At 59.4% G+C, this 10,396-nt stretch overlaps 2 protein-coding genes across 2 annotated transcripts in view; both read right to left on the bottom strand.

The window, feature by feature from the left end:
- The window catches only part of LOC103265669 (potassium voltage-gated channel subfamily H member 6-like), a 12,015-nt gene extending 11,717 nt beyond the window's left edge, over positions 1-298 (bottom strand). The window contains exon 1 of the mRNA XM_021714979.1: positions 121-298. Coding sequence (XP_021570654.1) covers positions 121-298 — 178 coding nt within the window. The remainder of the gene's footprint in view (positions 1-120) is intronic.
- A 2,278-nt stretch (positions 299-2,576) lies between these two features.
- The window catches only part of LOC103265660 (angiotensin-converting enzyme), a gene marked incomplete at its 5' end in the record, with an annotated part of 12,019 nt that continues 4,199 nt past the window's right edge, over positions 2,577-10,396 (bottom strand). The window contains 4 exons of the mRNA XM_008063317.2: positions 2,577-2,935; positions 3,411-3,595; positions 8,428-8,550; positions 8,987-9,085. Of these exons, the coding sequence (XP_008061508.2) occupies positions 2,577-2,935; positions 3,411-3,595; positions 8,428-8,550; positions 8,987-9,085 (766 nt within the window). The remainder of the gene's footprint in view (positions 2,936-3,410; positions 3,596-8,427; positions 8,551-8,986; positions 9,086-10,396) is intronic.

Below are 10,396 nucleotides of genomic sequence, written 5' to 3'. Positions count from 1 at the left end.
GCAATGCCTCTGGGCCCCGCGTTCCGAGAGGCAGGGCCCTGCATCCCGAGGGTGACGGACCGGGGCAAAGCTTCCCCAGGGAGCCTCCGCTCTTGTCTGGGCGGCCAGTGGCCTCAGCACCTCTCAGACCCCCTCCCAGGGCGAGAGGGCAGTGCAGCGCTCCCAGGCAAGGGAGGGGGCCGCAGAAGCGGTCGTCAGGGGCCTCGGGTGGCCTTTTGCTGGAGGCACTCCTCCGGGTGGAACAGCTGGGCCTGACCCAGGCGATGGCGCCGTGAGGCCCCTCGGCTGCCCTGAGCATGTGCCCTCGCGCAGAGACCCTGGTCCCGCACAGCGCTCCTGGTGGCAAGCCCCGCCAGGGCCTGGTCCTGGGAGGACGGGGTGGGAGTGCAAAGAAACATGCAGTCAGGTGCCGTCCTCGGAGGCCCCAGAGCTCTTAGCACACAGGCACGGCTTGAGGGGAGAACAGACGTAAAACCACCTAATGGCAAGTGACCACTGGTAAGTGTTTGTGTACTGACCGAAAGTGAACACACCGGAGGCAGCGGATGGGGGCAGGTGAGGCTTGCTGAGGCGGCTTCTTGGAGAGGGTGAGCAGAAGGCAGCCGCACTTCCCTGAGCCTCTCGTTGGGCTTGGCGTTTTGCAGAGGGTTCCGTGGCCGGTTTTGAGCCAGGCCTCGGAGGGGATGCATTCAAATGGGGGGTGCACCTCAGGCCGAGGTGGGGGGGGTGCATCCCTTCAGAGGGGCTGGGCCAGGGGTGGTAGAGGTGCGTTTGGAGAAAAGACCCTCAGATGCCACTTTGAATGTCTAGGTTTAATGGACGAACAGCCATGTTCTTAGCAGTTAGACATGAGGGAAAGATTCTGGTGAGTCACTTCACAGTGGTGGGTGGGGAAGGAGGCTGGACGGGGAGGCTCAGTGGGGTTTTGCTGGAGTCCAGGTGAGAGGCTGGGAGGCTGGGGCTGGGTGTGCCTTTGCCGTGCAGACACCAGGCTGGGTGGGGGCCTCATGGGCCTCTGTAGCTGAGGGGTGGGCAGGCTGCAAGTGTGGCCTCCTGGCGGCAGAGGTATCCTGACTGCTCCTGTCGAGGGAGCAGGCTGGCTGTGGACACAGTGAGAGGCTGCTTCTCACGAGCTCAGTGCCTGGGACACTCATTCACCCAGTGACCCACTCCAACACCTGCCAAGTCCCCTTTGTGTGCCATGACTATAGCTGTGTCACCGGGGCACGCTCCTGACAGAGCTGATGACTAGGAATGGGGACAGATAAGGGCATCGTGGCACAGAAGAATAAGAGCAGTGACAGGGTCATCAAATGGGAGTGCTGTGGACTCTGGGGCCAGCCAGAACTCGGGAAGACCTCTCGAAATCCAGGCAGAGGCAGGGCCCGTGGAGATCCCGCCTGGCCTTTCTGGCCCCGAGTCCCTTCCTTTGGACTCAGAGTCCTAATCCAGAGAGGGCTGGTGCTATCCTGGTCCTCCTCCCCGGGCTCGCCTGCAGTCCTGGTGCCTCTGTGCTGTGGCTAGCCTCTTCCCTCCACGTCTCCCTGACTCTCTGACAGGCACTGACTCCCAGGCTACCCGGGAGCCTCTGGGACCTCACTTCAGACTCAGCAAGTCCCCAAAGATCAGGAGTGGCATGCTCAAGCCCGGCTGGAGAGAAAGAGCCGGGAGGGACAGAGCAGATGCCTTTCTGCCCTTTCCCCAGCCTCGGTCCCAGAGTACGAATTTCCCAAGTACACTCCCGCAGTGCTGTCCTGACTTCCCTCTCCACCCCCATGGGGCCTGAAAAGGTGCCGTTTGCCCTCTGCCGGCTCCCAGGCAACAGGCCAGGCAGCAGGTGTGTGTGTTGAACGAGGCCATCTCTGGAGCGGAATGGCTGGAGATGAGCTTTCTTTAAATATTAAAAAAGCCAATCATTAATCAAGCCTGGCTCGATGCCCAGCTGCCCACTGTCTCCATTTGGGAGGGCCCAGGTTGGGCAGGGTGTGCTGCCAGCAGTGCGCGAGGCTCTTTGCCTCTTGGTGGCCGGCGGAGGGCTCTGTGGGGCTGGGCTTGGCGGCCTAACACAGGGCAGGCCAGCGGACCAGAGAGGTGCGCTGGCTGGTGTGCAGAGCACAGCACTCACAAACTGGGCCCCGGTGATTCATAAAGGAATGTTGGGCTCTCTTGGGCACATTTTACATGTGGATGAAAGAGGAGTTTTTCCTATCCAGGATGGGGACTCCTCCCACAGCAAGCCCCGCCGAGGCCCTCAGCCAGGCCCTTGAAGAGAACAAGACCACGTAGAGAGCCAGTCCCGGGCATGATGTGGGGTATGGCTGCTTGGCGGGACAGCCTGGGTCCCTGAAACCACGGTTCCTGAGCTGCTGGGGGAGAGGCTGGCTACGAACCCCAGGCTCGCATGGAATCGCGCGGAGCCATCACCTGTGCACACAGTCCCACGTGTGTGAGTCTGCAGACACACAATTGCAGCGTCACACGCACTCAGCTCTGCTGCAGCTGCGCTGGGCACCATGCACACGGGCTGTCCTCCCCTCTAGCCCCGTTGTTCCCAGCCTCACCTGTCTTGCCGATGTCTAGTCCCCGCTCCACCATTCGGCGCCCATCCACGGTGGCCGCCTGCCGTGCCGCCTGGAGGCCCAGATGGCCAGGCTGACACAGCCGAGCAGCAGCGCCAGGCACAGACCCAGCAGCAGCCACTGCCTGTGGGCAGCCTGGTGGGGCTCCATGGCCTTGCCCAGGAAGTAGGCACGGGGCTGCGGGCTGAGGGTGTCGCTGTCGGGGGCCAGGGGCTGCCTCTCCAGGAAGTAGAGCCTGCAGGCCAGCCCCAGGACCACCAGAAACAGCACAGAGCCCAGGGCCAGCAGCAGCCACTGCCCAAGCTTGGCCTGCTCGGGGTCCAGCTCCAGACTCAGGAACGTCGCCCTGCCTGTGTCTGTGGAGGACACGGGTGTCCTGTAGAGCAGGTGGCACTGGGGTGGGAGCCCTGGGGCTCCCGGGGCTGCTAGGGGCCTGGTGGCCACTGGTCCCCAGTCAGCCTTAGGCATTGGCCTTCCAAGCCGCAGGGGAGGGCATGGCCCTGGGAGGAGGGTGAGGAGGAGGCGGAGGAGGCGGCGGCCGAGAGGGGCACAGTAGGGCCACTCACCCGTCCATGTGAGGGCCAGGGGGCAAAACGTTGCCCTCTGCCCCGTACCAGCCTGGCAGCCTGACTGGGCGCACACATGGAGGCCACTGACCGGGCCTGCAGCACAGGCTGTGGCCGTAGCTGAAGCTGCCCCAGGCCTGGCACGGACAGGGTCACAGCAGCAGTGCCCTCTGGTCCAAGGCAGGTCCTCAGTGAGCCGGGGATTCAGGGTGGTCCAGGCAGGGCGGGGCAGGCCCAGAGCCAGGACCGGGTCAGAGGAACAAACCTTCAAAGTAACAGCTGAAGTCCGGCCAGCCCAGAATGTCCCCGTGCTGCACATTCTCGGTCACCAGCCAGTTCAGCAGGGGCTCGAAGTAGGTCAGGAAGGCCTTTGTAGACACCTCGGACTGCCCAGTCAGCTTCTCCAGGACCTCAGGCCAGGGCTTGCTCGAGCCCAACTTCAGAGTATCCCTGGGGAATGGGCGCTGTGTGGGGGCATCGGCTGGTGCTGCCGGGACCGCTCAAGGTGTCCCGCTCCAGCCCCAGGCTTGGCTAGCCAGCATCTGCCCACAGCACATGGCGTGATGGACACACGCTTTGACATGAGACTCACTTGGGTTTGAATCTCAGCTCTGTCACTTGTCGGCTGTGGGACCTTGGGCCAGTAACTTAACCAGTTACCATCTCCATGAAACGGAGATAGCAACGGTTCCTGCCTCTAAGGGTCATTGCAACAGTTGCATAGGCACAGGGCTGGGAGGACAGTACACAGGCACTACTTATTTATTTTTTGAGTCAGAGTCTCACTCTATCACCCAGGCTAGAGTGCAGTGGCATGCTCATGGCCATCGCAGCCTCAACTTCCTGGGCTCAGGAGATCCTTCCCCCTCAGCCTTCCAAGTAGCTGGAACCACAGGTGTGTGCCACCATGCCCAGCTAATTTTTTTTTATTTTTATTTTTTTTACTGTAGAGACAAGGTCTCGCCATGTTGCTCAGACTGGTCTTGAACCCCTGGGCTCAGACAGTCCTCTTACCTCTACCTCCCAAAGTGCTGGGATTATAGGCATGAGCCACTGTGTCCATCCTTATTATTAGTATTACTACCATTGAGTATCATTACTAGCCTAGCACCGCAATATTATTACTAGCACTAGAACCACTGTGAGGATTATTACCACCAGTACTGCTGTGGTGATTATTATCTTTCTGGGCTCAAAAAGGCACAGAGTCTTGGGACACGGTTTCCGGGCAGCGGCCCTGTATCGGTAACGGGTGGCAGCCCTTCAGCCCTTCTGGCCTCACGGGGGTTCTGGGAGGATTTGGGAAATCAAACGTGTGAGAGTGCTGGACACCCCTGCAGTGTTGAACACATGTCAGTGGTGTCAAGGCACAGCCAGTGCTTAGGGCAGGTGCTGGGTCCTGCCTGGCTCTCCTAGTGGGGCACAGGCTGTGCCCAAGCCTGGGTCCCCACAAGGCAGAGTTGGGCTGTGTTGTTCCCTGCCCTGACTAGGAGAGAGCCACCGTCTGGGGTCTAGACAAGCAGGACCCGGGTTCAAGACCAAGCTAGCCGTGCTGCTATGGTCCACAGGACCTCAGGCAGACAGTTTGGTCTTCGTTTCCTCATCAGGAAAGTGGGCGCCATGAACGCCTGGCCTTCACGGTGATGAGGATTAGGTCACGTCTCAAGGAAGGGGGCTCTGTGGCTTGCAAAGACACACACGGCATCTGCCATGGCACACACGCACGGCTGAACAATCACGAAGAAGGAAGCAGGCATGAAGACTGAGGTCAGTGGGGCCTGGACAGAAACCATCGGAAAAGAACCGTCATGACTAGCTCCGGGTGAGAGGATTGTGCCAGCTGCCGGCTCCAGGGAGGAGGAAGGGCCTGGAACGTTTAGGCGAAAAGCTTTGACTGCTGAGACTCTACCTGTTTAGAAACGTCCTTCAGTCTGGGTGGGACAGGTGCTTGACCAGAGCCTGGCCCACGGCTCATGTGGGCAGCACATGAGACCCAAGAGCTGCAGAGGCAGTCCCTGGGTCCTGCCTTGGAGACCTGGGGGTGAAGCCAGGCCCACTACAGCTGGCCAGCCCAGGCCGGGGACTTTGGGGACTTAGGTCAGGTCCAGTTCAGCCCTCCGTTCCCAGCAGAGCCAGCATGGGGCCTGGCAGGGCCGTGACATTTAGGAGGATGGCTCGAAAGTCAGCGAAATCGTGTCCTTTTCAGCGACACGGATATGGCTGGAGACCACCGTCCCGGTGAGGTACCAGCAACAGCAAGACAGATGCTGCATGTGCTCACTCAGAAACGGGAGCCAGATGCTGGCATATGCGGGAGACAGACAGAGATCCCACACACGGGGGCCCAAGGGCAGGCAGGGGACGGGGGCTGGAAAGCCACACTCACCGCCCAGGAGCTGGGCGCTCCCCCACCACACGCATGGCCGTGTCACAATCCTGGCCGCGAATCCCTAGCCGTTACAAGTAAAAACCAACTTGGAAGACGAAAGTGGCCCAGTCAAGTTCGAAGAACAACAGGGGCAGGCAGAACAACAGCCAAGCCCCTTCCCCTCTCCCAGCAAGCACGGCCCCAGCCCCACCCCAGACCACATCCTGGGACCTGCGGCTCTCGGGACATTCCCTCTCCAGACGTGGTCCTCTTCCCCACTGCCCAGAAAACTGTGCTCAAGGTCCGAAGCCTGGAGCCCAGGGTCATCCAAGGGATGTGGCGTAGGAGAACCGAGTGGTGCTGATGAGACATGCCCAACGGGTCAAGTGCTCTGGTGCGAATCAGGCCTGGGAAACTTGTGTACCCTGAGTGGGGTGGGCCAAGAGGTGGGAGATGCCTGAGGTCAAGTGATCCCCAGTAGGTGGGATGAAGGGCGGGGGAATCCGAGCTGCTGAAAGGAAAGCAGACGTCTGTCTCTTGCATGCCGGCATCTGGGGACTGGGTCCCTCCTCAGTCCCCTGGCATGACCCCCCAACTCTCTCTGCAGGTTCACCATGGCCCTTTCTCTCTCTTTTCCTTCCTTCCTTCCTTCCTTCCTAAGTCAGAGTCTCACTCTGCTGCCCAGGCTGGAGTGCAGTGGCACGCTCACAGCCACCACAGCTTGACCTCCTGAGCTAAGGCAAATCTTTCTGCCTCAGCCTTCCAAGTAGCTGGAAGCACAGGCATACCCCACCATGCCCGGCTAATTTTTTGATTTATTGTAGAGATGAGGTCTCGCCAAGTTGGCCAGGCTGGTCTCGACCCCCTGGACTCAGGTAATCCTCTCACCTCAGCCTCCCAAAGTGCTGGGACGACAGGTGTGAGCCACTGCACCCAGCTCCCTTTCTTGCATGAGGGAATTTACTTACTCCGTGACCCATGTCCCTGCCAGATGCACATGGGCTCAAGTAAATGTTTGCTGGATGAATAAGTGATGGACAGCCAGAGGCTGGGAGGCAGAGAGCTGAGAGAAGGCCTTGCATTCAGAAAGGCCCAGACCTGGGTGGTCGACAGGAATGAAGCCCTGTGGTGTGACAGGTTAGGACAGCAAGTGGACGCAGGAGACACCAGCCCCGCCAGATGCCCTCCCCAGGAGCAAAGCCCAGGGGTCAGTCCTGCCGGCCCAGCTGGCCCGGTGCTCATGGACAGACTGCACGGGGGAGTCACAAATAAGCTCATTAAATCAGCAAAGGATTCTGAATTATGTGTCAGTGTTAATCCTCTGGAATATTCTAGCCAGGAATAAAATTTGAGATGACCTTGACCAGCGAGGAGAACAGTCCTGTTGAAATCAGTGGAGATGCAGTGGGGAAAGGGTCCACACCTCAGAGCTGGTATGCCCGGCTGGGAGCCTGAGGGCCTGGCTTTGTCCTCACGGGGCATGTCCTGTGGCTGATGCACATACAGGGGAGAGCCCTGGGTGCTGGATCTGCAGCCTAGCTGTGCTTCTTGCTAGACGACACACAACCATGCCGCCCCCTCTCCTTCCGCTTCATCATGTGTCAACAGCAGATCCTCACATCTGCTCTGCAGAGCTCAGAACTGCTAGTGTGACGGCATCAGGTGCTCCTCAGAGAGCCTAGCCCTGGCGGGCAGAGTGTCACAGCTGCAGTTCAGTCCCCTACTGTGGAAGGGGGCTTAAAAAGACATCTACAATGTCAAAAATTAGGCTAAACATGTACTCAGCCTTTGCACAGCTAAAAGGTTCCCTTCCTGGAAACTGGCAACAGCACTTGCTGGCTAGGTTAAACTGTCTAACAGCTTTTTTTTCACTTCTGTGAGCCACGCTTGCATTGCTTGAAAGGTACCTAGGCCTCCAGGATGTTGCAGTTTAGCCCACTTGAAACGTCTCAGTGTGGTTTAGCCTTTCTTAAGCAAGTCCCTACAGCTCATCAGGGCCTCTTCTGTGGGACTGGCATATCCAGCAGGCAAGTGGCCGCCAGCCTGGCTCTTGACTAATAAAAACCTCTCCTTTTTATAACTTGAACTTCTGGTGTTGGAGTCTGTGAATTAAGTGCTCGGACCCTATTTCACCTACCACGGAAGAGATGAGCTAAATACCAGCTGCAGGGGAAAAGACTGATGGGTCAGAGTGGACCAGGACATGCCAAGAGGCTGGTGCAAAAGTAACCAGGTACCTCCAAGAAGAGGCGAGAGAAGCAGACTGCTCCAGGGAGAGAAGCAGGGTGCGTCACACACTGCTGGGGGGACAGGGCTGCACTTTTTTTTTTTTTTTTGAGTTGGAGTCTCATTCCATCACCCAGGCTGGAGCTCAGTGGCATGCCCATGACCACCCCAGTGTCGACCTAATGGGCTCTGGCCATCCACCTCAGCCATCCAAATAGTTGGAACTACAGGCGTGCGCTACCACGCCCGGCTAATTTTTGATTTATTGTAGAGACGAGACCTCGCCAAGTGGCCCGGGCTGGTCATGAACCCACAGGCTCAGGCAATCCACTTACCTCGGCCTCCCAACGTGCTGGGGTTACAGGCTGAGCCACCAAGCCCAGCCAGGGCTGTGCTTTTTGAGGAAAGAAAAAGGGGGTTCAGGTAGAAGACTGGGACAGCTGACTCACCACACAGCGTGTGCGAGTGTGCACACAGGTATGTCAGCAGGAGGGACTGAACGGTGCTACAAGAAGCTACACAAGAGGAAATGGGCTTCGATTAACATAGGAGAGACAGCAGTCTGACTTGAGGAGGAACTTCCGCTAGAACACAGGCTCAGTGAAGCCCTGCCCAGCATGCCCGGGGCTGAGGAGAGGGGGCCTGAAGCAGGGATTCCCGGAGGACGAGCAAGGGAGGAGACTCTCACCCTAGGAGCTTGCCCGCCACCTTGGAGTTGTAGATGTCGCACTGGTGCAGCGGGCCCCCGTGGCCTGAGGCCTTGCACAGTGCCTCGTGGACCTGGAACTGGAGCACCAGGCTGAGGAAGTACCTGGGGAGAGACAGGCAAGGGCGGCTGGGGAGCTGCGGCCAGGCGTGGAGCCCAGGCGGCTCTGATGTGCGGTGGCCACGAGGGCCCATGTCAGCGTCCCTGCTGGCAGAAGCTCCCTGGGCCAGTCCGCCGGGCCGGGTGGGGGCTCCCCTTCCTCAGCCTTCTGAACCTACAGTGCGCGACACTGGCCTCCCTCCTGCCTGCCTCCTCTGGCAAGGAAACTCCCCCCGGCTCTGCCCTCTGCACAGGATCTGATGTGAAGTCTCAGAGTTTTCCTGGGCACAGCCCCAGAAGGCTGTGTGACCCCCGGGAGGAGGCCAGCAGGGATGCTGGGTCACCTCGGACGCGGGGCCTTCCTGAGAATCCTTGGCTCGGTCCCCATGCCCCGAGTCCCAAAGCTCAGGCCTGGCGCTGCCCACGGGGCCCAGGCCTTTACCGTATGTAGGGCACGCCGGCAGCCATGTGGAACTTGGCTGCTGGGTCGAAGTCCTCCTCCGAGCGAGGGACCGGGGGGCAGAGGCCCTGGTACTTCAACCTGGCAGGAACGACAAGGGGCCTTGGTGGCGGGCCTGGCCACTTCCCAGGGCACTTGCGTGTCCATCAGAGCTGGGCTTCACCCACAGGACACCAGATGCGCTTCGATTGGTCAGGTACATGAAGATGCATGGAGTAGGAGTCAGAGTAAAATAACAGCATAGACAGAGCACTTCCTCGGAGGGCTCCACAGAGACTCACACGGAGACAGTGAGGAACCCAGGAACTGGAACCGGGAGGAGAGGGCACCACTTGCGCCCCAGCAGGGGTTGGGGACAGATTGGAGACAAATACAGAAGGGTCATCTAGTAAGACGTGCTGAAGAAAGAAAACAGGCCGGGCGCGGTGGCTCACGCCTGTCATCCCAGCACTTTGGGAGACCGAGGCAAGAGGATTGCCTGAACCCAGGGATTTGAGACCTGTCCGGGCAACTCGGCGAGACCTCACCTCTACAATAAGTCAAAAAATGAGCCGGGTGTGGCAGTGCGTGCCTGTTCCAGCGACTGGGAAGGTTGAGGAGGAAGGATTGCCTGAGCCCAGCAGGTGGGGACTGCGGGGGGCCGTGATTGTTCCGTTTACCCTCCAGCTTGGGCGACAGAGTGAGACCTTGACTCAAAAAAATAAAAAGTAAGTTGAAAAAGAAGGACACAGAGCCACGGCCCTGCAGGTATCACTGCTACAATCCCCATTCTGCAGATGAGGAAATCAAGGCATAGAGCTGAGGACCGGCTGTGGTGGACAGAGCCAGTCCTGGCTGACCTGGGGGCTCGGAGGGCTGGTTTGGCCCCTCTGAGCTGTGTGACCATGGGGAAGCTGCTGGTCGTCGCTGAGCCTTGTGGCTGTTGTCTGTGAAACGGGCATAGAGTGGCCTGTCGTTGGGATGAGGCAGAGTCTACAAAAAGGTTCGGGGCTCTGTTCAATCCTCTGTGTCAGCAGCTTCCTCTCCCGGGGGTTCCCCACCCCCTCACTCAGCTCCGGGAGTCCCTGCAGGTGCCTCAGATGGCTGGTGGGGGGCCCTCGAAGGGGCATGAGGTCAGATCTGCTGACCCCACCGGTGAGACCGCTCCTGAGGTGAGGGGGTGGAGGCAAGTGGACAAACGGGGCACACCAGCCCTGCTGTGGGACCCCGGGCCGGTCTGGTGACCTCTGTGAGCTGACCTCTCGAATGATCACAATGCAGGGTGGGTGTAAACGTTCAAGTACACACTGGGCAGAGTCAGCTGTGGCCAGCAGACTCGAGCTGGTCAGCTTTCTGCCTGGTGGACTCAGAGAAGCCCGGCCCCAGGTGAGTATTAGCCCATCAGGTGACCGG

This window comes from Carlito syrichta, unplaced genomic scaffold (assembly GCF_000164805.1).
Source record: "Carlito syrichta isolate Samal-C Ts95f unplaced genomic scaffold, Tarsius_syrichta-2.0.1 Scaffold98169, whole genome shotgun sequence".
Taxonomy (NCBI): Eukaryota; Metazoa; Chordata; class Mammalia; order Primates; family Tarsiidae; genus Carlito; species Carlito syrichta.
This window is presented reverse-complemented; position numbering and strand designations above follow the sequence as displayed.